A 27,675-nucleotide genomic window follows, 5' to 3' on the forward strand; every position below is an offset into this window, starting at 1 on the left:
TATTTCTAAATCTGTTTGGGTAATATTCAATTCCATTTTCAAAATTTCAAACAATAAAGGTTGCTATCTCCAGAAGTAAATTCTTATTTCTTATTTCTGCAAGACGAATATCTGCTATCTCCCTATTGTGTCTGAAAAAAATGATGTAACACGAAATATTGAGTTTTATTGTTCCCCAGCAAATAAAATTCTTATCTCTTTATTACGCATGAAAATACTTGCTACATGTGTACATATTTTTTGTACCGTTTTTTGGCTCTCCTGTAAAGTTAGAAATAATGGAGTTAGCAGTTTATCACATTTCACCGACGATATGAACAATTTCACATGGGCGCACACAAAACTCTACGGACGGTCCGCCGCATGTGAAAACGCTGTTAGGCAAATATTAATGTGTAATATTAATATTTGCCTATAATGTAATATTAGCGCTTCATGTGAAACAGTCTGAAACAGAATAAATAATCTACAAACGCTGAATAATAATAAAAAAGAACTTAAAAACATACGAATGTAAAGTATATCCAACTGGTATATTTATTTTAAAATATTTTTTTTGCTCCAACAAAAAAATCCATTATCAAATTTCAAATTCCAAATCGACATTTTTTTCAATACAATAAAATCAATAATATCAATTGTGAAAAACGATAAACAAAATTAACACTGAATGTGCAATTATTTTGGCAAAATTAACAAATTGAACCGTCAATGGGAATTATAATAAATTATAATAGAGAAAAATTTCCAAATTTTTGATTGTTGTGGTAAGAATGTTAGTGTTAAAAATAGTAGGTAAACAAAAATATATAAGGAATATATATTAGGTTGCTACTTAATATTAATTTTACTTCAAGTTACATATACATGTATTTCAGTAAGAATGGGGCATAAAGGTCACATGGTGTAGACGCAATTATAAATATTATTTTTTTAGTGTTTTTTGGGTACTTATATTTAAAAGACCCAAATGAGCTAAATTAAATTGTTAATATATTGAACTGTTTTGTAGTTAAGATGGAGAGCTGTAAGAGTGTACGAGAATATTACAAAGGTTAGTTTAAAGTGTTTTTAATGATATTTCAATTAATTTTTAATCATTTAATCTAACATGATTTTAACATATTGCTTTATAATACAAAGTGTTTCAAAAAACATGTGCCATCTCTCGTGGGGAGATTCCTCACGTAAAAATAAGATTAATTTTTCATGTCAACATAGGTCCAATTCTGCTTGGTTTCGTAGCTACGGGGTGTTAAAATTTTAATATTTCTTCGATTTATTATAATTTTCTTAAAAGTACTTTTAGCGTTGCGCGGGAAATTTTAAGGCTAAAAGTTAGTATAAATACGACATATTTTACAGCTAAAAAAGTATCGACATATTCACCAGGGACGTGCGTATGGGTTATCACTGGAATATTTTTCTAAAAAAGTCATGTACGCCAATGACTTTTTTCTCTTGTTAGCCAAATAGTGTTAAGCAGTTTAATGCCGATTAAAAGTTGTCTCTTGATATTTTGTCGATTTCGGTCAATTTTATTAATTTGCCTTTTAAAAACTTTAATATCATTAACTTGCGAAAGTTTTAAATAAGTACTCATTGATTCCTCATCAAAAAATTTGAAAAAAATAATATAACTAATAGCAATAATATTTAATAATAAATTAGGTAAAATATATAACTTATTAATTTCAATATTTATTTCAATTTCATTAATTGTGATTAATAAAACTGCGTTTATCTCATCAAGGAGGCAGAATTCGACAAAATATCAAGAGATAACTTTTAATTGGCATTAAACGGCCTACACAATTTTGGTATCAAAAGGAAAACGTCAGTGGCGCACATGTTCCAGTGATAACCCATATGCACGACCCTGATGAATTTATCGACACTTTTTTAGCATTAAAATATGTAGCACTTATAGTAACTTTTACCCTCAAAATTTCATTCGAAACGCTAAAAATACTTGGAAGAAAATTATAATAAATCGAAAAAATATTAAGACTTTAACACCCTGTAGCTAACAAACAAAGCAGAATCGGGCCTATGTCCATATGAAAAATAAATTTTATTTTTACGTGAGGAATCTCCCAACGAGAGATGGCACATGTTTTTTGAAACACACCCTGTATAATTAACCATTTGTTCGTATTATATTATTTCGTTGGTCTAGTGACCCCTAAATAGTTAAAGTTTTTTGCTGGATCTGGGTAAAATAAAGCTCAGATTTATTGTTTAGTAACTAGTCCATATGTTTCGGGAAATATATTATCTTCCTCAGGGTAAATTAGTATTAAATCTTGGTTTCTAATAAGTGTTCTGAAAAAGAAAGTAAATTTGTTTTTAGGCAAAACTATCTTCATAACGGGTGCTACAGGATTCTTTGGGAAAGCTCTCATCGAAAAATTGTTGCGCAGTTGCCCAGATATTCGTCATATTTATGGGTTAGTAAGAACAAAAAAAGGAAAAACTTTGAATGAAAGAATCGAGCACCTGTTTTCTAATCCGGTAAGCGGTATTTTATTAAGTCTAAATATTCAGTGGCTAAAATATACCAAAATATATACAGGATGAGCTTTAAATAAGTGCAAATATTTTCAAGGTTGCTTAGATCTGGATAAAATAATCTCGAACTAATCTAACTAATTTCCTCTTTATCGTTTTTCAAATAAGTCCAAAATTAGCAAGTTATTTTACTTTGAAAATTAAAAAAATATATTTTTGCGCTTAAATTTTGAGAACCATTGGATTTTATCTGGGTTTTCTTTCTTGTAAATTTAATCTACTACCTCATGGTGCCATATTATCAAGAAAATATCGTTGATTGAAAAAATTGGGAAGATACGCAACTTAATGAGCGAATTCATAACAAGGCTGATTTGATTTTCTCTTATATCTCAAGTGCTGTACGGTGGAGCCTCTGCTCATTTTGCGGCCAATGCATAAAATACTCATTTTCGCTGATTCGGCTAGCGCTAGCATATCAAAGACGTTGTAGAACGACAGTGTTGCCATATTAAAATGTGTAATATCTGTAATACGTTTTGACGATTACGTTGGACGAAAAATTTGCGTTTATGTATTGAAGATTTATTTGTGTTAAATACAGAATAAACAACAAAAACAAAAAAAAAATATTTTTTAGGTACTGAATATCTCGTATGATCGTTTGGTTGGCTTCGAAATGACGACTATTGACATTTACCATAATATTTTTACATAATATGATATAAGAGCAGCATCTTCATTTTCAAGCCAACTCTGACGCCGGTCTTTGTTTAATTATATAATATTATATTAAATTGGTTAATGTTAGAAAAAAAATGTCTCAATAATCAAATTGGCGAATGATATAAAATCCGTTTATTAACGTGCGCTATATATGATAACCAAAATCTGTATACCTATAGATTAATCCATAGTTCTGGCAACACTGTCTCCGACAGTCACCCACTCTGTCGACTGAGAGCAGAACTACGACACAGAACTCTTTATCCGCTGCGCTGTCAACGACTATCAGCGCGCACCTGCGCAGAGCTAAACTAAATCTCGGACATATATCGGTAACGCCAGCTATATCTCGGACATAATTTGTGCCACGAAATCCCCCAGAAGGTTGCGCATATTCTTATTTCTCCAATCAACGATAATATGCTTTTTAACTTAAAATTTTAAAATTTGTATTTTTTTCGGAAAATGCCAAATTTTAAAAAAAAATATTTCGCTAAAAAATCTCATAGACGTGTTTACTGGAGTCGAAATATAGCACCCCTAAAAATATTTGCACTTATTTAAGACTTTAGTTCTAGTTTAAGTCCTAGATTTAAATACAGTTTCGTTTTTGTAACATTCTCTAAACATAGCTTTTATTTAATTGTTCTAGATATTTGATTTGTTGAGAGATACCAAACCTGAGTCATTTAGTAAAGTCACATTTATTAACGGCGATGTCTGTGAAGAAAATTTAGGTAATTTGAATATTCTTTAATAATCTATACAAATTTACGAGGTATCAGTATATTATTTCGTCAAAAAAGATTTCTGGGCATTTCGCCATTTGCACTGTAAGCAGTGGAGGGTGCACGTGGGAGCTTCGGGCGCTTAGCTCCCCTTAGGTTCAGTCATGTAATACGATATAATTAATTTATTATGTCAGAAACGACTCCGGAGTATGTATTTTGAGAAAAATTTTATGTCTAGCGAAAAACATCCTTTTTTAAAATAATCTTTATATTCTTTAATTTGCACATTAATTAAATGGTCTAGATAAAAATAAAATAAAAACGAAAAAAAATGTTAAATATTTTTTGTCCGTTTGACAATTTTTCTTTTATTAGCAAAATACCGATTGCAAGAAGACATTTTTGGAGAAATGAATCGGCCATTATTAGTTATTATATTTTTTAACTATATTTTATATTTATTAACTATTATAGGTTTGTCCAATAGTGATATGAAAATGTTAATCGAAAATGTAAACATCATATTTCATACTGCTGCCTCTGTTAGATTTGATGATTTTTTGGGAGATGCAATACAAATAAATTTAAGAAGTTCGCGAGATTTGGCACTGATGGCACTAAAAATGGAAAAATTGGAGGTTTTTGTTCATGTATCTACAGCTTATGCTAGTGTAACTAAAAGAAAAGTAAGTGTATACCTTTAGTCACAAATTATCTAAAAACAGAGACATGTATTAAGCTCGTAAAAACTGTGGATTATATTGTGCTAAACACTGAATAGCCGATATGTATCTATTGGTGCGTTTAGACTTGAACACGCACTGATCCTTCGCGAATGCTCATGTGTAAACGGCTGTGCGCACGCTCACTCTGAATCTGTCTGTGCGCGAGCAGCCGCAAACGTGAGCCGTCTAGTGTCTGTTTTTGGTGAGTGCACAAAGGGACTTTATGTATGCGCAAACGCTCAGTTTGCACCGGCAATTTGTTTTGTCTGCGTACGTGCGTTCCTTCACCAACACAACTCTGCTGTTCGCGCATAAATGGATCACTTCATTCGTCGAAGAATAAGTTTTTAATTTAAACGGAGTCGAGAACGCGAACGAATGCCGTTCGCGTACGCTCAGCTCGTGCGTGCTCAAGCTAAACGCACCTTAATAATAAAATATGTTAAACTGTACTGCTAGTTAACTAAATTAGCTTACAATGCTACTAATACAAAATGTAAATATGTAAGTCAACTTATTTACTGAGATATACTTCTTGTAGATAATTCCAGAAGAGCTGCTTCCAGTTCATGATGACTGGAAAGAAATGATCTGCCTGGCTGAAAAAAGCGATACAAATATATTAAACTATTTGAGTCATAAAATTGTTGGGAAATATCCTAATACTTATACTTACACCAAACACTTGGCAGAGCATTGTATCAACGATTTGTTGGGAGCCAAAGTTCCTACAGTTATTGTGAAACCTACTGTAGGTATGTTCATTTATATCTTTACTAGCGTGTACCAGCGACTTCGTTCACGTCGAATTAATCATTTTGTAATGGTGACGCATGCAAAGCAAGAATTTCCATTAACATACAAACTGGATAAAATTTTCTCACATTTATGTCAGCATGAGAAAAAACAATATGGCGATATTATTATATAACTTGGTAATATTTGAGGGGTAGTTTCATCTCGTTGGAATTTGACTTTCAAAAAATCCGTTTGCCAAAAATAAGCTTTTTACGTCAAGCAGTTTAAGCAGAATCGTGGTTAAGAAATTACCCAACTTTTTGGAACACCCTGTATGATTTTCTAAAAAATTTTAAAATATGTTAAAAAACCAAATAAATTATGCTTGTCCAAGCGTTTTCCCGAAAGACTAACCGTTTTTTAAATAACAAATATTGTAACATTTGGGAGGCGTTTTCACCCTCTTGGAATTTGAGATTCGAGAAACCCCTTCTTATTGAACCTCTACACCCCACAGTCAATACGTTTGCCAAAAATAAGCTTTAAACGTCAAGCAGTTTAAGCAGAATCGTGATTAATCAATGGTCATATTTTATGAAACATCCTGTATAAATTTATAAAAAATCTTAAAATATGTAAAACGACAAAATAAAATATACGTGTTTAAGAGTTTTCCCGAGAAACTCACCGGTTTTTAAATAAAAAATATTTTAATATTTGAGGGATAGTTTCACCCCCTTACAATTCGAGTTTCGAAAAATCCCTTCTTATCGAACCTCTACACCCTGAAGTCAATCTGTTTTCCAAAAATCAGCTTTTTACGTCATGCGCTTTAAGCAGGATTGTGATTAATCAATGACCAGATTTTTTGAAACACCCTGTATACATTTTTAAAAAATCTTAAAATATGTAATAAAACAAAATAAAATATACGTGTTTAAGCGTTTTTTCGGAAACTTGACCGTTTTTTAAATAAAAAATATTGTAATATTTGAGGGGTGGTTTCACCCTCTTGGAACTGGAATTTCGAAAAATCCCTTCTTATCGAACTTCTACACCCTAGAATCAACCTGTATGCCAAAATTGAGCTTCTTACGTTGAGTGGTTTGAGCAGGATCGTGATTAATCAGTGAGTCAGTCACTTAAGGATTTTATATATTAGTATAGATTATACATTGTATGAGAAGGGGAAATTAATCACCGCGACCTTATAGATTTATTGTGTCCCCCTATTGTGTGTCCCACCTATTGTGTCCCCTTTTGATCAGTTATAACCCATCATACAGTCTCAGGACTTTGACAAAAGCCAGTATCTGAGACACAAAGGTTTGGTTATCTCCGTTATCAATCGTACTAAGGTTTATGGCACGAATGATTGTCGTCTTGACGCACTCAGTGATTAGGTGTTCTGGTCTTTCCCAATTTTTCCCACAGAATCTGCATTCGCAGTTGTTTCTCGGCTTCAGTCTACTGAGGTGTTCATTGAAGAGACAGTGTCCTGTTAAAAACCCTGTAACAATCCGAGGATTGTTCTTACTTAATTCGAGAAAAATCTTTGATTATTCTCGGTCGTAAGTCCTGAGAATATTTTTGGAGTGTCTTAGATCATTGAAGGATTCCAATTCCAGGTTATGCATGAAGTCTTCTAGGTTCTTGAGTTCCGGTTTAAGTTGGTTTCCACTTGGAAAGCAGAACAGTTCTGGTCTAGTTAGTGGAATGTTCACTAAATCGTTTGCTTTTTCATTACCTCCTATCCCTTTTAGCACCCAGAGTAGGAGAACTTTATTTTCTTTACCCAGTTTGTTCAGCTTCTCTAGGCATTCTTTAACCAGTTTCGAATTATTGATTGTTACTGAGTTGATAACTTTTAAGGCTGCTTGACTATCGGATTAGATGGCTCTTTCTTGTTTCCGATAGTTCATATCTATAGAGATTTCTGCCTGAAATGTTATGGGGTTAGGTCAAGAACGGTAAACTAATAGGATTGCTCATCCTCATAAGACGTACGTTCGCCTCTTCCCGCGCTTCAACTGACAGTTGTGACGTCATTGTAGTCCTTGTCATGATAGTGTGTATTTTTAGTTGCCTATGGTAAACTTATAAAAATAACAGCTGAGAAATTTTGAGTTAATTATTTTGTCAATTTTAAGTGTGAAAAAGGTGTTTTTAAAGTTTTTAGAGCTATAGAGTGTATAAATACATTCAATTCGTGTTGTGAATTGTGACAAAGTGCTTACTAAGTGCCTACGATATTGTTTATTAATTATTTTAGAGCAAAAAATGGAAGTACTCTAAAAAGAATGCTTGCAAAAGGTGATGCTGGAAACTGCTGTTCATAGAAATGCATTATTCGAGTATTTAATATGATTTATACGGTTAATTTTCTATACTGCATACATATAAAGTGTTTAAATAAATAAACTAAATAATGAACGTTTTGCATTCGGCAACCAATAATGCACGTGTATGTATTATTGGTTGCCGAATAAGGACTAATAACCATGACAAGGACTACAATGACGTCACAAAGCGAGTCGTTTTCGCCAGGGGGGTGACAGTGAAATAGGAAAATTGGAAACAGTCATTAGTGTCATTCCTGTCATTCTCCTCACGACAAGTATGGCCGCCTAGAAAAGGACAGAATTGTTTTTGTCTAACTATTGTCTAACTTCACAGTTTAGAATTGACAGATTTCAGTTTTAGAGACAACTTCAGATTTGTTCTAGAACAAATATTCGACGCCATTTTAATTCATTCCGTTTAGTTTCGTTTTGGAAGTTCAATTTAGTATTTCCGCTGAAATTTATAAATATAAAGGTAATAAAGTATATAAAATATATATTACATGAAGCATCCTGGAGAAAATAACGTTTCTGCAGTAGTAGGTATGTCCCATGTATATGAATAATAGGTAGTAAATAAACACTGTTTTTACATTTTTTAGATGCAAGAAAATGGTGTTATAATCTCTTTGATCGGCGATTTTTTTAAAAATGGAAACAATTTACAGCAAGGTAAGATCATTTTTAACTATAGCCAACATTAGTTATCTCCAGTATGTGCGATTTATTGTCAATAATGCAATAAATCGGACTGATAATCTGATTATATCTCTTTTTGCTTCATTTTAACTTATAAGCCAGGTCTCTTTGGAAATAATGGACGCTTTTTTTAAACAGCATATTTATATTTTATACCTATTGATATTTTTACATTGTTAATTTTAGTATAAAAAAATTGTTTTTCTGTTTTCAGGTTTTTGTATAAGGCTCCTGTTTTCATGTTCCTGTGTCCGTTTTCTGTCCTTGAAGTCTGCGAATACGTGCGTTTATTTACAAATTACTGTAAGTCATGCTTATACCTTAACTAATTTATGTTAAAAATGCATATAATTAACTAACTGGTATTGAAACAATACAATCCTCTATATTTTTATATTTATTTAGTCACGTTGTTCCATATTTCAAATAAATATATGCGAATAAATTATTTTTTGGTTTTATTTATGAAAAGAAAAAATACAAAATACATTTGAACTGAAAGAGGGCCCGCCATTGAATAACCGGAAACGGAAATGAAAATTAAGCCATCATGTCCTTATCATGTCAACCTGTCAATTGGAAAATTAGTTCTCCAGACGACAACGAAGGCTTTCGGTGGCGTATCGTGTTTCCACGATTTAACACAGACACAAAATAGAAATCAACCAGAACGCCGACTCTGCCGAATTTGATGACGTTTCACGAATCGCGACGCCATATTGGCAGCGGGTAAGGGTACGAACATAGTGGAGGCAGGTTTCTGCTTTCCGGCAACCAGCGCCGTCTCTGGGGACCTATTCTTGACCACTCGCATCTTCAAATATCGCTCGCATCTCGCATCTCCTAAAAAGCCATATAACAATACACAGATGCGTAACTTTGCGTATATGCATCACGTGTATTGTATATGGCTATTTCGGAGATGCGAGAAGGATTCGGAAGTAGATAATTAAGAGGAAATTTACCTGATTAACTAACCTAACCTAACCAAACCATATTCAAACGCCGCGCCCGCCTCGCCGGGGCCGCACATAGATGTATTGGTCTATAAACCTGGCCAAAAGTGATATTTTTTTATTTTCATTTTTTATCTTAACTGAATACAAATCTATAAATACTAAATGTAAGCACGTTTATTAGTTATTAGCTTTTTTAAGTCGTAAGTTGACTATCAAATAAATAATATATTTCAGTTAAAAGTATGAATTATCTTGAGTGTATTCTGAATATTTCTAAGATTATAAAAATAGTGGAATTGTTTGTAGTGCTTTTTTTGCAAATTGTTCATAATAACTGTCATGATGGATACAGAGCCAGCTTTGTTTGTTGGCTCTGTTCTGTTTTATGCCATATTTTTATTTTGAAACGTTTCCTTCTATTCTATTTTTTTATAATGTTTTATATTTAAAAAATCAGTGGCATTTTTATAAGGTGTAAGACTATTCGGCAATATTCCGCATGGAAATTAGTATCCGTTCAATGCTTAAAGTCTCCAGCATTGGAATATGCACAAAAATCTTGCCAATATTTGCCACTGCCAAAAAAAACATTGATTTAAATAGATTCTTAAAGGAAATAGTCTTTACCCTATTAACACCCATCCTCGCTCAAATATCGTCTATAATATACAAATTACTTTCTTGTTCTAGCATCCTCATCCAATTGCTTGGTTTTGCACAGAATGGCCCTATTTGATCGGTGGAAAGGGTTTCAGAGTAGAGGAAAAAATATTGTGTAGGAAAAACAAAATGGGGTTCCATATTAGCAACCTCTCCTCTAATTAATAATTAATATTACTAGCAAAAAAGCAAAAAAATCATAAAACATAATTTTGGCCAACTTTTAGTTCTTAATACCCCCTGTGCGCCGTCGGCGCGTGCAAAAGCAGAAATAAATAAATTTTCGTTCCGGTAAAAGCGAGAACGCCGATGAACGCTGGTTGACGGTGCCTGCCTGCTTTCACTGTGAACTAGCCGATTTGATAACACGCTTTAATTTTTCAAGGTTATAAGCGCGAGGCGGCGCGGCGCGGCGCTACTATGTAACCATATACAGGGTGTCCCAGAAATAAGTGCAAGTATTTTAACTTAACTGGTAGTATAGTTCAACCCCAGAAACACGCCTATGAGGTTTTTTTCTAAATATTTTTTTTTGAAAATTCGGAATTTTTTGAAAATATTTTTGGAATTTTTTTGCAATTTTTTTTAGTTTTTATTTAAAAAAATAATTTCTTGATAATATGGCAACATAGGTAGTAGATTAAATTTATAAGAAAGAAAATCCAGAAAAGATCCAGTGGTTCTCAAACAAATCTCGAAGTATTGGAAAGAATATGTAAGGACCAAGAACTATTGACTACAATAAAACGACGAAAAGCAGCATATTTTGGTCATATTTTTCGAAATAACAAATATAGTTTCCTACAGCTGATCGTTGAGGGAAAGATTGAAGGACGACGAGGCATCGGGCGTAAACGGTTTTCCTGCATGCGGAATTTGCGCCAGTGCCATGGTTTAATATAGGAGAGGCAAGTGCAATTATCCGTTTGGCTCAAGACAGGGAGGAATTCCAATTGATGGTCGCCAACCTCCGATGAGGAGAAGGCACATGAAGAAGGTTCTCAAAATTTGAGCAAAAAATCATTTTTTTTGGAAATTTTCAAAGTAAAATAACTCCGTTATTTTGGACTTATTTGAAAAACGATAAAGAGAAAATGTGTTTCTTTTATCGAGATCTACCACCCTTTAAAATACTTGCACTTATTTCTGGGATACCCTGTTTATAACAATACACGTGATGCGTATACGCAAAGTTGCGAACGATGTCAAGAATAGGTGCCCAGATTGGCGCTGACTACCAGTAAGCGGCAAACCTGCTTGCACTGTGTTCGCACACTAACTCTCAGGGCCGGATTAAAACGCTTTCGCAGGCTGTTGTCAGGGTTATATTGAATAAGTATTTTTATTATCTGATAGGTATGTGATTACAGACTGAGCGTAATACGTTATTTCGAAAGGTAAAGTTTGTATTGTATAGATACCACCACATGTAATTTTTATGCAGCGGTTTTTTTTTGCAATTAGTAGGTAGGCAGATAATATATGCGTAGTCAAAAATTTGGAAATGGGTAGAGATCGTGAATTTTAAAAATAAACTAAACCAATTAATTAAAGGTCAACTTTCTACTCGAACCCTTGAGCTGCGTTTTACTGGTTGGCAAAAATCCGTGGTCATCCCTACACCTTTCTTAGAAGTTTTTATGGTCTGGGAAATTACGCGAATTGCGTTGCTATAGATACGTTCTAAAGTGTAACAGTTTACAATCCTAAATTTATTTGTTAGAGGCACGTTCTGCGTTTTGAGTACACATTATCAAAATAAAAATGTTTTTTTTAATGCTGGGAAAGTTTCTCTTGAACACAATGTTACCCAGATAAATCGGGCTCATTATAATAATAAAATTATGATTAGGTAGGTAGGTAATAAGTATTGTGTTAAGATGGGTTAATACAGTATTTAAAATAAAACTCTCTATGCATTTGTTTAATATCTATTTATTTCTCCTTATTAACAATTTATTTTTATTTGTTCCGCTTTTAAAATTCGTATTTATGTGATATATTCATATTATGCGATGGTCAGAATTCAACTAAACCCTGACCTGCCCTGATTAAACCGGTAACGCCGCTACATTGACAGGTGTTACCCGCTCGTAAAGGAATTTTTAGGTTAGCCATCGTTTCGCGCGCATTTTGGGTGTCAACCTTCTGGTTGATTTCTATTTTGTGACACAGAGTTGACACTTCTTTCTAGTTAATTATTTTATGGTTTTCGCATGCACCTGGCAGACATTTTTGGCTGAATGACCAGTCCTATTAGGTTAACTGTTCTTGGGGTTAGGTTAGGTTAGATGCCTGTTGATTCGGAGTATTTAAAAATGTCCATATTATGATTTGTAAATTTACTTATATTTTTTAGTGTTGTCTACACTTTTGTTAAAAAAATAAATGATCTCATTAGTTCCTCTAGACGGTCTACTATATTAATTCTCTCTGAATTAAAACTAACCGTTTTTTCGTCAACACACAAGGTTTTACTTGATACATTTTAACTGAATGGGCAAGACTGGCTGTAGGTAAAGCGTTATGTGTAGACGGGGCCTTAAAAGATCATATAGTTCATATCAAACAAACCTTTAGTCATGTGATTAGGCTTGACCGGCACAGCGTTGTCCACTTATACATATTTTCTTTTAATCAAAATATTTTAGGAAACAAAAATAAATTAATTATAATTATATAAACAGTTATTATTTACATCAACAAAACTCTCATTTTTAACAGCACTAAAGGGACATAAACGGTTATTACTACCGTTTTCCTGTTCAAAATATTCTAATAAAGTTACGATGAGTTTTTTTACGGTTATTAATATATCTTGTACACTTCGCACTAAAAGAGGTTTTAAAAAGAACAATGTTCGACTGCAAGGTCTGCTGGCAAACATTTTTAAGCTTAAAGTATAACAACACTATTTATTTAAACTAAAAACTCATAATATAAAACTGAAGTATTAAAACAAATGACAATGTCAGGAAATAAATAAACAAATGACTTGACATTTTTACAGCAGAACTGCCACCTGAAATCCCGGCGGGAAATTTAAATTCCACTTAGCACGGCGCCGAATATATCCATGGTTGGTGAAAATGAATTTAAAAATCGAGTCCTCGATTACGTAATTAAAAGTTTAATTGATATCAAATATAAATTGGTAGGCCGGTACTGAATAAGATATGCTCCTAAAATTCGATTGTTAATTGTTTAAATTAATAATTGTTTTTTTTTATATTTTTAGTGTCTAGTTCCATTACTGAACCCATGCGAGGCTGGACAGATAATTTTAATGGTCCAATAAGCATTGCCCTCGGATCTTGTTCTGGAGTGCTAAGGATATGCTTGGCTGATATGAACGCAGCTGTTGATTATGTGCCAGTAGATACAATAGTTAAAGCGTTAATACTATCTGCTTGGAAAACTGCACAAACGTAAGTATGACATTTCCACTAAGTAATCTATCGAGTGAAAGCAGAACTATGGTACAGTATTCTTTATCCGCTGCGCTGTAAACAACTATCAGAGCGCAGCGACGCAGAGCTAAACTAAATCTCGGACAGGTTGCGCAGTAAGTGTGTCACAGCAAGACTATGACCAAGACCAAGACTACTTATTAGGCTGCATGAGTAACACCAAGACCAAGAAGGTTTTGGTCATGGTCTTGGTGCATTTGCTCAATACTAATTTGTACCAATTTCTAGGCCATTGACAGCTACTGAAGTGATACAACCGAGCGCCTTCGGTTTCAAGAAATATTCTATGAAATTAATTGTGGATATTGGCAGCCAAGTATGGTACAAATATCCCCTAGACGTGCAAATTTGGTACCCGAATGTTAAGTTTACACAAAGTTTGATTTATTACTATATTAATGCAGTTTTATTTCATCTTATACCAGCAGTATGTATCGATTTGCTTCTGAGACTATTTCGATGCAAACCAATGTGAGTATAATTATACAGGGTGTTTTCAAAAACATGTGCCATTTTTCGTGGGGAGATTCCTCCTTTTGTGATGAGATAAACCATTAAGATAAACGTAATTTTATTAGTTTTCCTTGATCCAAGTCTAAAGCAACCTTTAAAAAATTTAATATCATTAACTTGCGAAAGTTCCTATAAACATGGGTATGGAAATGCATAGTTTTAGTTACAGAATGTTAAAACTTTTTAAAATTAGGTTTCTTGTAATTATCTAGGTTGGACTAATAGTAATAATAACTAATAGTAATAATACTTAATAATAAATTAGGTAAAAATATAAGTTATTATTTTTATTTTTATGTGAATTTTATTAATTGTGATTAATAAAATTGCGTTTATCTCATCAAGGAGACTAAATTCAAAAAAATATCAAGACGTGACTTTTAATTGGCATTAACGAAACTACACAATTTTTATAACAAAAGAAAAAATTCAGTAGCGCACATGTTTTTTTTTGAAAAATATTCCAGTGATAATCCATATGCAAGTCCTACATAACGTCTTAAAATACTTTCTCGAAAACGTTGCTAGGTCTTAGGCTATTATGATTCTAATCAACCGAAATTCTAAACCATAAAAATATTCGTTTCAGTTTATTCAAACTTCATAGAAAAATATGCGCGGCAAACTTGGCTATAAGCTATTTTCTTGAGAACGAATGGGACTTTTTGAATAGCAAAGCTCTAAGCTTAGTTGATGGTTTGGATGGGTCAGAAAAGGAAGATTTCAAATATGTATTTATAACTGATAATGAAGTTGAATATCTGAAATGGAATACCATATCCGCTAAATGGCTCCTATTGGGACAAAGTAAACATGTCAAACCATCTGCAGTTAAAATAAACAGAGGGTAAGTTAATTAAAATTAAAAATAATCTACAGACTTGTTCACCACATACGACACGGAGTATTGTAGCTAAACGGTTAGATGTTTGCAAATTGTAAGATTTGGGTTCGTTGAAGAACTATTAGAGCTAAAATTTAATTTTTTTACAAGGTACAGAGTGTCCCAAATAAATAAAAAATATCAAAGTTATATTTTTTTAAATGGAACACCCTGTATCCTTGTATATTACATTTTTAGTTTCTACGATTAAAATAAAGGTAAATTTGATTAAGGTTTACCGCATTTTAATCTTACCGTTTTTGAAATATTTAGGTTTTTGTCAAAATACAGTAATAATTTTAATACTTCATTTCTCTAGATGTATTTAAGTTTTTAAAACCAAATATTGTACCGAAGTATTTCTATTTACTTAATTTTGTGTTGCAATAATAAAAATTGTACTTTTTTATGTATTTTAAATAACTACCAGCTTTAAACGGCAATTAACGGCAATTCTTATAATTTAGACCTTATTTATATCCCATGGAATATTGACATTTTATATTATTTTTAAAGATCTAACAAATTTTTAAAGAGTACAGATACTAATATTTTCAATATGGTTCGTTTATTTCAGTAAAAAAATAAAAAGAAATTGTTTAAACATTTGTTAAAGAAGACCAATTAATATGATTCCAGTATTCAAACTACATTAATTGTCTGTTCGCGTTGATTAATAATAATTGCTCCAAATACTTAAAACTAAATTTTGTATGTGTATTAGACAGTGTGGTAAAAAGTAACACACAATTTTATTTCATTCTTTGACGAATGCTTATTTATAACAACGTTCATTTTCATAACTTATTATACAGGGTGTTCCAAAACAAATGCGAAAAATTTAAGGGGGTGATTCCTTGTTCAAAATAAAGGGTAGTTTGCTTCATAAACGTTGGGTCAAAAGTCAACCATTAGGGAGATATCGCGGTACAAAGATGGCGGAAAAATAATGTTTTTATTTTTTATCTTGAAAACGAAAAGAGATAGACTAATAAAATTTTATGGAAGCATTACTGTTATGAAAACACACTTTCTGGTAATTTTTTCACTTTTTTAAAAGGAGTGGAAGGGGTTGAAATAAACTACCCCTATCATTCTTGTTAACAAAATTTAAAGAAAAACCTTATCAAACACATGCAAAAAAATTAATTTGGATAGTTTAGTTTATTTAGAAACTTTTTTATCTCTTGTATTTTTTTGACCATTTTCAAACCAAACCAATTTGAAATTAAAAAATAAAATGTAAAGCATTACATGCCAGGACAAAAAACATTTTCTGATATAGAATCTAGAGGGCTGCTGTAATTTTTTTAGGAAAAAATCTAGTCGGCCGCTGTTACTTTTTAGGATGTTCCTAATATTATTTTATTTGACATTACTCTACTGCAATACGTTATTATCTAGATGATTATTATTATCGTTATTATCACTAGATTCTTAATCTAAAAATGTTTTTTGTCCTGACATGTAATGCCAAACCAAACCAAACCAAATTAATTTTTTTGCATGTGTTTGATAAGATTTTTCTTTAAATTTTGTTAACAAGAATCATAGGGGTAGTTTATTTCAACCCCTTCCACTCATTTTAAAAAGTGAAAAAAATTACCAGAAAGTGTGTTTTCATAACAATGCTTCCATAAAATTTCATTAGTCTATCTCTTTTCGTTTTCAAGATAAAAAATAAAAACATTATTTTTCCGCCATCTTTATACCGCGATATCTCCCTAATGGTTGACTTTTGACCCAACGTTTATAAAGCAAACTACCCTTTATTTTGAACAAGGAATCACCCCCTAAAGTTTTTCGCATTTGTTTTGAAACACCCTGTATATTGATTTCTGATTCAAATCCACATTTATTTAACACAATTAAGTATGTAATTAAATAATATTTGGACGGGAATAATAGTAGTATATTATTTAATTAATGGTATACTCTTTTATAACAACTTAAATAGTTTTCTTTTTGAAATCGTTTTTAGCACCTGTACATTTTGTTCATTAGTTGCTTTAAAAACTATCTAATATGTCAATATTCCATGGGTATATTTATTCTTTATGGATCTAAATTATAAAAAAATGCATTTTCTACGAAAACATGAAGGGATATCTAAAAAATGGTATAATACAATTAGACAATTAGATAAACAATTAAATTGTGCATCTGGTTCTCTTAAAATATACAAGCTTTTTCAAGATATATTATTCTAACTATTCAAGATCTATACCTATTATTATTTGATAATTATAATCCTTGTTACAGATTCTATTATTTAGACAAAATTTGTAAAGGAATCTTTTATATATGGTTAATTTGGCTTGTTTTCTTCAAATACCACATACAAACAACTTTTTTCGAAGCCACTTCAAACTACTGGAACAGATTAGGACAGCAATAATAACAAATCAACAAGAATCACATTCTGTATTGTTAAAATAATAGAAATAAAAGTAATGCTTTTATTTTTTTTTTCTTTATATACTCTATATCAGCCACTATAGGCCAGTGCAAATAATTTTGAATTTGCAAAAATTTTTAGAAAGCTGCGACCATTGAAAGTAGTTAGCCTTAGTAACCCTTATTAACATACTAAAAGTCCCCATTTGTCCGATGTGTGCGTCATCAAAAAAAATCGGCCGCCATCTTGAATGTTGGTACTTTTTGGGAAAAAATGTAAATAACTCGAAAACGGTGCGTTATAGCGAAAAACTTCAAGAGGTAAAAATTAAAGACAATAAAAAACTCTATCAGAATCAATAAAGAATAGTTTATTATCCTAACGCAGTGACGTACAATTTTTTTTTGAAAATTGAGCAATTTTTAAAAGGAATCACCGAAATGCAAATTACTATTTTTTTAAGCTTATTAACAAATAACATGGACATTTAGCATCAATTCAACTAAAATACAGTCCTTATGACATTTTCAAGAAATATTTATTGGTGGTTTAATAATATTTCAAAATTAACAAAAATTGTCAAAGCTATCCTTTACTAAATACATGTGTACTAATAATGTGCGAAAGCAGCCTCCACCTTGTTCCGGTCGGAGCTATTTGCACTTGAACCCAGGGTTGCCAGACGTCCCGATTTAGGCGGGACTGTCCCGATTTTAATCGATGTGTCCCGATATGTCCCGCGGCCCGAGACTGTCCCGATTTGTCCCGCATCTCGTTCTCTGCTTTCAAATTCCCAAAATCTTCCTTCGCCACTATAGTAGGAGACAGGCGACAATGGCATCATGCGTAAACTCTGTTATCGCCTCGTGTCCGCCTCACCGTTTCAAGTATCGACGGTTTAAATACATGACATATCGATGCATCAATGCCATTCCTACTGATTCTTCTTTCTCTCTTCTTTTTCTTTCACGGGATTTAGTCGCTTGTCGCTTACGTTTTGTCGCAAGGTCTTTTGTCTTTTAATTTTAAAAGACCTTGTTGTAGTGTACTTCTGTTCTGTGGTGTACTTGTACTTTGGTGTTTGGTGTACTTCACAGAAGGTAGAAGGTGTACTTGCTCCTTGCTCCGTGTCCGTGGTCCGTGCAGTGAGTGCTTTACCCGAGATCAAACGCGTTATGTTGAGTTAATTTGCTGCATATTACGTACATTTTAATATTATATATAATTATATAATTATAGGTTAATTCTTTTTTTTTGCAACAAAATGGATTCAGATTCCTCAGTGTCCTCTGATGAGATTGACTGGCTAGGGGTAAATTGTGGTGTTTTTGAAGATGAAGATGATGTGGTCAATGTCGTCAATGACGGAAATTCCCGAGAATTTGACAACGGTGTTAACGATGTTAAAAAAATCAAGAACTTTTCCCGGGAAAATACAGCGGCGGCTGCGTGTTCCATTTTGCAAAAAAAATAAAAGAAAAAGAGAGGTAGGTATATTAAACTATCTTCATATACAGAATAATCCGCCAAAAGATACGAGGTTTGTTAAATTAGAAAAAAGTTGCGCATTTTTGTGCTCAATAAAGTTACGTTTACAGAGTTGCCAAAATTTCATTTGTTTCCAATATACAGGGAAATATGTACAAAATGTGTAACATTTATTTTATTAAAAAAAAATAACTCAAAAACTATTAATAATTATAGAATCATATGTTTTGTGCACAAATTTTATATTTTTTTCTTTTTCTACAAAATATGCTACTTGGAAAATTCACCAAATGTATAGCTGTTCAGATATCGATACCAACTTATTTTATTTTTTTTTAATACAGACTTTTTAAAATATATTTTACAGACGTCTGGTAACAAAATGGCCATCATCGGGGTTTTCTTGAGTACGGACCTGAGAATAATCGGTAATGGTGGTTATCGTCAGCATTTATTATAATTTCTTAGCAATCATGTTAACTTTATATTATCCCCTTTGTTGATAAAAAAAAACAACTACCTACCTATACTATCTTATTTTTAATAAAATATAAATAATGTTAATATGTTTATTATATTTTTCGTTTAGTGCTTGTGTATTTTCATTTTAAAGCATTTTTTATACCACAATCCCTCAATAAATTATTATTTAAGATATTAAAATAAACATTTTTGGGCGTGGCACCCAAACATTTTCACCTCCGGCGGTCATTCAGTGCGTCCCGCTTTTTCTTCTTCTAAATATGGCAACCCTGCTTGAACCAAGGTCCTTTGGTTACCACTTTGTAAACAACTTGTTTTTAAAAATACAGTGACAGTTTGAAAAATTTTATTAGGCTATAGGTTGGAAGAAAAAAATAAAATGTAATAAACTACTTGCGAATGTCTTTTTGACATAAATATCATCTACGATCTTAACTTAAGATCTTAACACTTTTTCATTATGATAAATACAACATTATTATTTTAACTTCAGAGCAAAAATCGATTATATTTACGCGATTAAGGGATGGGGTTCCCATAAGGGACATTGCAGATACATTAGGGATAAACAAAAAACAGTGTTGTTGGCTAAATCCAAAAAAAAATCCATATAATTCAAATATTCTTATAGACCAGGAGTTCCGTCTGGGACTACTAATTCTTGTACTGCATTTTATAAGGTATAAGTCCTATAATAATGATTTTCAGCTGCGTTAGTTGTTGGAGGTAAGGTAGCTAAATCAAAATTTTTACTATAAGTACCTGACGAGATGTAAGGGCTTTATATTTAAAATACCTCAACTGATCTAAATCTTTTGCTAGCCTATGTCGACCATATAATGAAAATAAGAATGTATTTCCAGCTTCGACTAGCTCAGATTTTTGTGCTGCAGGATCTAAAATAAACGGATGTAATTTGTCGCACATGAGGATCTTTTTGCAACGTTTTGAAAGTCGCCAGTTTACATTACATTTTATTTTTTTTTTCCAACCTGTAGCCTAATTTTTCAAACTGTCACTGTATTTTTAAAAACAAGTTGTTTACAAAATGGTAACAATAAGATCTTGGTTTAAGTGCAAATAGCCCCGACCTTGACAAGGTGGAGACTTGCTTTCGCACATTATTAATACACATGTATTTAATAAAATAAATAAATAAAAAAAATAAATTTTTGTTAATTTTGAAATATTAACCCACCAATAAAAAATATTTCTTGAAAATGTCACAAGGATTGTATTTCAGTTGAATTGATGGTAAATATCCATGTTATTTGTTAATAAGCTTAAATAATTAGTAATTTGCATTTCGGTGATTCCTTTTAAAAATTGCTCGATTTTCAAAATTTTTTTGTACATCATTGCGTTAGGATAATATTTTTTTTTATTGATTCTAATAGAGTTTTTTATTCACTTTAATTTTTACCTCTTGAAGTTTTTCGCTATAATAAACCGTTTTCGAGTTATTTACATTTTTTCCCAAAAAGTACCAAAATTCAAGATGGCGGCCGATTTTTTTTTGATGACGCACACATCGGACAAATTAAACTTTTAGTATGTTAATAAGGGTTACTAAGGCTAACTATTTTCAATGGTCGCAGCTTTCTAAAAATTTTTGCAATTTCAACATGGTGAATGTCATAACTGCACTGGGGTACTAATAATATACAGGGTGCTACAAATTCGAGGTACGAACATTGGTATCTCGGAACCGTAATAGATACGAACATGGTTAAATTGGGGCAAAGTTGCGCTTTGGGATGTTCACCAAGATGCTATCATAAAAGTTTTAAAAATTTCAAGGATTGCTGAGTTTTCTGGAAAAAAAACGGATTTTTTTGAAAATCATTTTTTGGAGAGATGAATATAACAATGAACATAGGTATAGACATTTTTTTCACACTATCAGCTCTGCGAAATAGGAAAAGTAGTTTTTCAAAGGAACGATTTTCGAGAAAATTCCTGTTTTGTTATCTTTGAGCATAAACCCTGCAGGTCAACAAGCAATTGTCCTCACAAAATAAAATCACTAGTACCATATTCATTCCTTCCACCAGCAGATACTGTTTAATTTTTGTTGATAAAATAATAAATACTTACTTATTAACCTTATTGTAGGTAAATTAAATAAAAATAACCCGTTATAAATTTAAATAAAGTCCGTATGCACCCATAAATGAGTGGTGTTAGTTTCAAACTTAAACGCAACTGTAAAGGATTTATGTATATACAGGGTGAGTTTCCTACGATGTTCTCTATGGGTATCTCGCAAACTACTGGAGATAGAGAGTCAGTTAAATGGGGAAAGAATTGCAGTTTTGTGGGGTCATAAATATGCGCTTTTCAGATTTTCGGAAAAGTTCGTGGCTTACTAGATATTTCGAAAAAAACAAATTTTGGCTATTTTAAAAATTGTCCCTAATTCCATTATAATCTATTTTAGACAAAAAGTGTTCAGATAAAAGTTGTAGATAATCACATTCCTAATGAGTTTGTGTTCTCCGATTTTTCATAAAACCTGTCATTTTTGACATATGACACAAACATATGTTTTTTTAAATGGAAACCTTAGTTGGCCATGACTTCATAAAAAGCGCCGTTTTTTAAGCTTTTCAACGATATAAGCTATACTATGTTTCTTTCACAAAATTACTGAGTTATAACCAATTCTTATCTTTCTTGACTAATTTCACTTAGTTAGCCATGGAAACAAGTTTAATCGTCGTTGCTCTCAGAAATGTGAAATTGTCACATCCAATCTTTGTAAATTAACATAAACAAAAATTGTAAATAAGAGTTTTCAAATGAAGAACAGCGTGTAGAATTATTGGTTCAACTTTTCTTGGCCATACAGTTTCGAGGATACGTTGACCGGTGAACGTTACGTTTTTTAGAAAACGGTTTTCAAGACATGTTAGAGAAGTTCATATTAGATACTCGCGCATTAATACAGTGGTTCCAACATGACTTTCATTTTGACGCACCAACACCCCCACAATGAAAGAAATGTTATTTAAAAAATTATTTATATCATAATTATGTAGACTCAGGGAGGTGGACCAATTGCATGGGTCTCCTCGGTCACCTGACCTATCCATTTTAGATTTTTTTATGCGGTATGGTTAACAACAAGGTTTACAACAGAACTTATGAATTAAGAGAGACACTCGAAGAGGCGGAACAGGAGAAGTTTAATTAAGTCGACCGGTCGTTCTGTGACAATAGCTAGAAATTCAGTTTTAAAAAGATGCATTTATGTACTCAAAATAATTGCGGATTTTTTAAACATTTTCTAAAATAACTTAAAGTGTACATAGTAATATTATTTTTTTGAGTTTTAGTTTGTGTAATCTAAATTGTACAGAGCCGTTTAATAACATATTTTGTCTTTTTATAAGTTATAAATCACAACAAAATTTGAACACCATGGAAAAACCGTTCTCTAAAAAACGTAAGTAACTTTCACCGGTCAACGTATCCTGTATGTCCAAGAAAAGTTGAACCAATAATCCTACACGCTTTTCTTCATTTGAAAAATGTTTATTTACAATTTTTGTTTATTTTAATTTACAACGATTGGATGTGACACAATTTCACATTTCTGAGAGCAACGACGATTGAACTTGTTTCCATGGCTAACTAAGTGAAATTAGTCAAGAAAGATAAGAATTGGCTATAACTCAGTAATTTTGTGAATGAAACATATTATAGCTATTATTGCTGAAAAGCTTAAAAATGGCGCTTTTATGAAGTCATGGCCAACTATGGTTTCCATTTAAAAAACATATGTTTGTGTCATATGTCAAAATGACAGGTTTTATGAAAAATCGGAGAACACAAACTCATTAGGAATGTGATTATCTACAACTTTTATCTGAACACTATTTGTCTAAAATAGATTGTAATGGAATTAGGGACAATTTTAAAAATAGCCAAAATTTGTTTTTTTCGAAATATCTAGTAAGCCATGAACTTTTCCAAAAATCTGAAAGGCGCATATTTATGACCCCACAAAACTGCAATTCTTTCCCCATTTAACCGACTCTCTATCTCCAGTAGTTTCCGAGATGCCCATAGAGAACATCGTAGGAAACTCACCCTGTATTAAGTTGTTTTCAATAAATAAATAAATAAATTATAAATTCAATTTTGAAAATTGGTAAAAAGTATCACTAGAAAATTGCCATAACGACACGAGTCATCTTGATTACAATTTTATTGAGAAATCGCTTTTTATTCAAAATCTGAGCCATATAGGTATAAGAAACTCTGATATAGTTAGAAAGAGCATTTAAATCTGCTTCGACTTATTTAAAAAAATACATAGTGTTGCATTTGAAATAACGAACTTAGTTAGTTAGGCCAGCAATTTTTGATACCCCTGTATACATTTAAGAAAGCAATCTTTTTTATATTCTTTTATATTCTGTTCAAAAGTTATTATAAATGTTTTGGCGTTAAATATTGACAAAATTTTTATTATAAAATGCATATTTAAATATCTTCAAATATGTTCAGAAACCAAAGCTTTTTTACGTAGATAATTTAGTAAAGATTTTTAGTAGATAATTTAGTAAATTGTACAACACACAACACACTACACATATCAATTCCTTATTTTATGCCCAAGAATCCAAAAACGAAATAAAATACCGGGTGTGTTCCATAAGAAAAATATAACTTTGGTATAGATCTTCGTTCTGACACACCCTGTACATTTCAAAATAATTTTAAATTATGCACATTGCCTTCCCACATATATCCATAAACACACTGCTCATTCACGCTGGTTCAAGGCCGGATGAGATCGGATATCTGGTGAGTAAGAGTTGATTTATACACTTCCTAAGTCGGTAGGCCATTGACCATGATATGGCCGGGAACCGCGGTTCGGATTCCGCGTAAACAAAGTAGGCCCCGTCCAGATTAGCCCTGGCAGCAAAAAGGAGACGTTAACTGAAATCTTTACTTTACTTTTACTTTATATCCATAAAATATTTTGTTTCTACATCTGTCCGTTTCCGTATAATGAACCGAGACGAATGAGGTGCGCCACCCTGTATAAGGAAATTATTCAAATTCTCAATATGGAATACTTTAAAGTACCAAAACGTCAGAAATAATGGCGATTAGATCTTTTATACCCCATTGTTCCGATACTGTTTGATCTACGTTGAATATTATTGGAATCCACGCAAAATTTTTCGACTTCGGGGGATTTCTTTAAAGATATGAAAACAAGAGGGGTGGATTTAGCCTAAAAGATGAGAAAAGGCACCGACAAAGAGGCGATATCAGCAGGCCCGATCTTTCCAGTCTCTGGAGAGAAGAGTGGCGCTATAAAGTGAAGAAAAAAGGGTGGCGAAAAATTTGAGGGACGACTGTGTCGATTTCTTGTTCTTTGTCTGGACCTTGTTTGATGTTCTATACAGGGTCCTGCGCCTGTAGGTGCTATAAAACAGAACTTAGAAATTTTATTTAAATGCATCCCTAAAGTATGCACAGTTGCATGCAGTTAGTTCTAGGGTCTATTTCTCTACTTTAAAGTACCTACAGAAAATCATAATAGATTTGTCATATTCTGATATAATTTGTGACTTATGTTTGTTTGGCCAGAACCGGATTATTTTAGGCTGTTCCCAGATAATCTAGAAGTTCCTCCAGCATTAGATAATATTATTTTCTTGTGTTCGTTGTGTCCGAATATCTCCAGTATATCCGTACGAAATGCCGATTCAGCGATTCCTCGAAAATGGACCCTTTTCGCGAAGTAATAATACTGTGGCGTGTGACGAGAATAAAGATAAATCACTTGACGTGGAAGCAGGAAAAACATTTTTTTTTTTTTATTTTGCCCATAGGTTTTTTTTATATAAGGGTGTTCCAATATACTCTGGACATAAAACAACTACGTATTTACGGAATCAAAATAAGTTCATTGAACATATTTTACCTCTATACAAAAAAGTGCTTTGTTTCTTTGTTAGAGAGCATCAAACTCTAAAAAAATAAACACATTTTTAGATATTTTGAGAACCGTTAATATGATTTAAATTAGATTTAGGGCATTTATGTATTGCTAAGCGCTTTAACATTTGACATTCACAAAATTCAAGAAAAAGTACGGGAAGTACAATTTAGTACAAATATTTTTCAACTCCACGGACGATAGATTTTTTTCGTAAATGGGTCCAAACCAAGACAAAAAAACAAAAAAATGTATTAAATACCTAAATTTACTACATTTTTAGTCTCTTGTAAAAAAGCCACCGCGCATACTTTTCAAGAAAAAAATGTTTTTCCGAAGCTGACTTAAAAAAATGGAATCTCGTTAGTATCACAAATGATCTTTGACAATTAGCTTCATAAATTTTAAATTAACTAACGTTTGGGTTTATTTTTATTAAGTAACGGACAAACGAAGTGTCAGAGCCAGTATATATATTTAGGGAATAATTTCTGTTGCATTCTTTAGAACAAGGGTAATTTCAGTTTAAGATGCACATGTTTTTCTCGATCCTATTCAAAAGTGAAAGTTTATGGATTTACTGTTGGTGACGGTTGGTCTTGTGAACCCTTGTTTATTAATTTATGTGTAATACTTTTATAATGTCTTGGTTGAGAAGGAATCAAACACCTTAGTTCATGACAAAAGTATCTTTATTAATAATGTTAATTACAGGCATTGACCGATGACTGGGTCATAGATTCTGCTGTGTACTGTTTGACCAGCGGATCTGAAGCTACGGAAGGAATGCGAGAAAAAAAAAATCGATATTGCCACGTTTATCTATAAAATTGCAAAATTGCCAGACATGAACTATAAATTTAATATATTTTTATTATATATAATGTGTTTAGCATATATTCTGACGTATATTACTAAGGAATTTTAACGTAGTTCATATTGTTCGATATGTTTTATTTAATAACTTATTTCTTTCATTCTGTATAATCTGCTTGTTATGAAAGTTGAAGATTTTTCAACGATATCATTGGCAAACCGGCATCGCCGCGCATGGCCGCCTATTCATCGAACATGATTGGCGAGAGTACGTCACAGGATTTGTTACCACGCGGTTGCCATGGCTTTTACGCCTTTCCTATTCGCTTGCTTTATCCCCAACTTCACGGTCTCTTCTGAAAAGAGTAGGAATATTGAATACTATTGAAATATCCAGTGGCGGTGTCATTTTTTTTGATCATTATTACTTTATTTCATTATTTTATACCTGTTATCCTAAACTTTATTCCTATATTTTTCCCTATATTTGATAGTTAAGTTGTGTTTTATTGTTTTGTTATCTTGTTATAATGTTTTCGTTCGTGAGTTTTAATTATTAATATCAAGTTTGATCGTATATTTGTGTTTAAAATGAATAAATTTGTTAAGGGTAAGACACTACATAGTCAGACAAGAGAAATAATAGCTAATTTATATAGGTAAGTTAATAATAACGTGGATGAAATCTCATTTGGTTTATTTCCTTGTGTTCATAATAGGGTTTGCGATGAAGAAGCTACACAGAGTTCGCTTAAGTTGCCGCTTAAACGTAAACTTGAACGGATATTTCTTTATACCGGAGTTAGCGTATCGGCTATAAAAAAAAATTCACACAGAATATAAAAAAAGGCTGAAAACTAACCGCGATAAAATGATATCCAGCTTTGGAAAGAAACGACCACGTGAGACTGCTGTCGAAAAGCTCGACGACTTTTTCAAATTGGTCAGGAATTTGATAAATAGATTTTATCTCGAATTCAAACTCGTCCCCACAATTAGAAAGCTTTTGCAAAAATTGCAGGAAAAATCGAATTTTCCTTTTGCAGGAAAACGCTTAGGGGGTTATTAAAATCAAATGATTTTTTTCGGCGTAAATGTCAAAATAACAGATAAATATTAATGGAACGGCCCATTATATTGCAGAGAGAGATATAAATATATACGCGAAATTCGAGAATATAGCCAAGTATTATCTATTTGGATGAAACATATGGGTAGACAATGACCTAACCTTTAAAAACTGCTGGCGGAGCGATACCATATCTGGTGTAATAGGCAATATTGGTAAAATTATGTTTTGTTTGCGCTTCCAAAGTTAACTATTTTCAAGATTTTTTTTGCTGGAAATAGTTATATCTAAAATTATGTATTATAGAAAAAAATATAGTTAGTACAGATATATAAATAAATATACCTCAAGACTCAGTCTTGATCATCTGCTGATGGCAGACATGGTTAGCGAAACGTGGGTCCAGTGTAAAATTAAAGTGTTTTGGTGTATTGTACTGATTTAGTGTTTTATTTTGCTGTGTAACACCAAAGGTTCCAACCCCAGCTGTAATTATTTC

General features: G+C 32.2%; 1 protein-coding gene across 2 annotated transcripts in view; it reads left to right on the plus strand.

The window, feature by feature from the left end:
* LOC115889110 (fatty acyl-CoA reductase 1-like) overlaps positions 1-17,401 on the plus strand; it is a 58,127-nt gene extending 40,726 nt beyond the window's left edge. The window contains exons 1-9 of one of the 2 annotated variants that reach the window (XM_030909043.1): positions 850-1,054; positions 2,354-2,514; positions 3,890-3,974; positions 4,443-4,654; positions 5,235-5,448; positions 13,330-13,519; positions 13,790-14,032; positions 14,664-14,921; positions 17,220-17,401. In XM_030909043.1, coding sequence (XP_030764903.1) covers positions 1,018-1,054; positions 2,354-2,514; positions 3,890-3,974; positions 4,443-4,654; positions 5,235-5,448; positions 13,330-13,519; positions 13,790-14,032; positions 14,664-14,921; positions 17,220-17,355 — 1,536 coding nt within the window. In that variant the 5' untranslated portion in view covers positions 850-1,017 and the 3' untranslated portion in view covers positions 17,356-17,401. Of the gene's footprint in view, positions 1-849; positions 1,055-2,353; positions 2,515-3,889; positions 3,975-4,442; positions 4,655-5,234; positions 5,449-13,329; positions 13,520-13,789; positions 14,033-14,663; positions 14,922-17,219 lie in introns of those variants that run through there. The other variant, XM_030909051.1, reaches the window with a different exon arrangement.
* The last annotated feature ends 10,274 nt before the right edge of the window (positions 17,402-27,675 follow it).

The sequence above is a fragment of the Sitophilus oryzae genome, unplaced genomic scaffold (genome assembly GCF_002938485.1).
Source record: "Sitophilus oryzae breed Bouriz unplaced genomic scaffold, Soryzae_2.0 scaffold_1172_pilon_pilon, whole genome shotgun sequence".
In the NCBI taxonomy this organism is placed as follows: Eukaryota; Metazoa; Arthropoda; class Insecta; order Coleoptera; family Curculionidae; genus Sitophilus; species Sitophilus oryzae.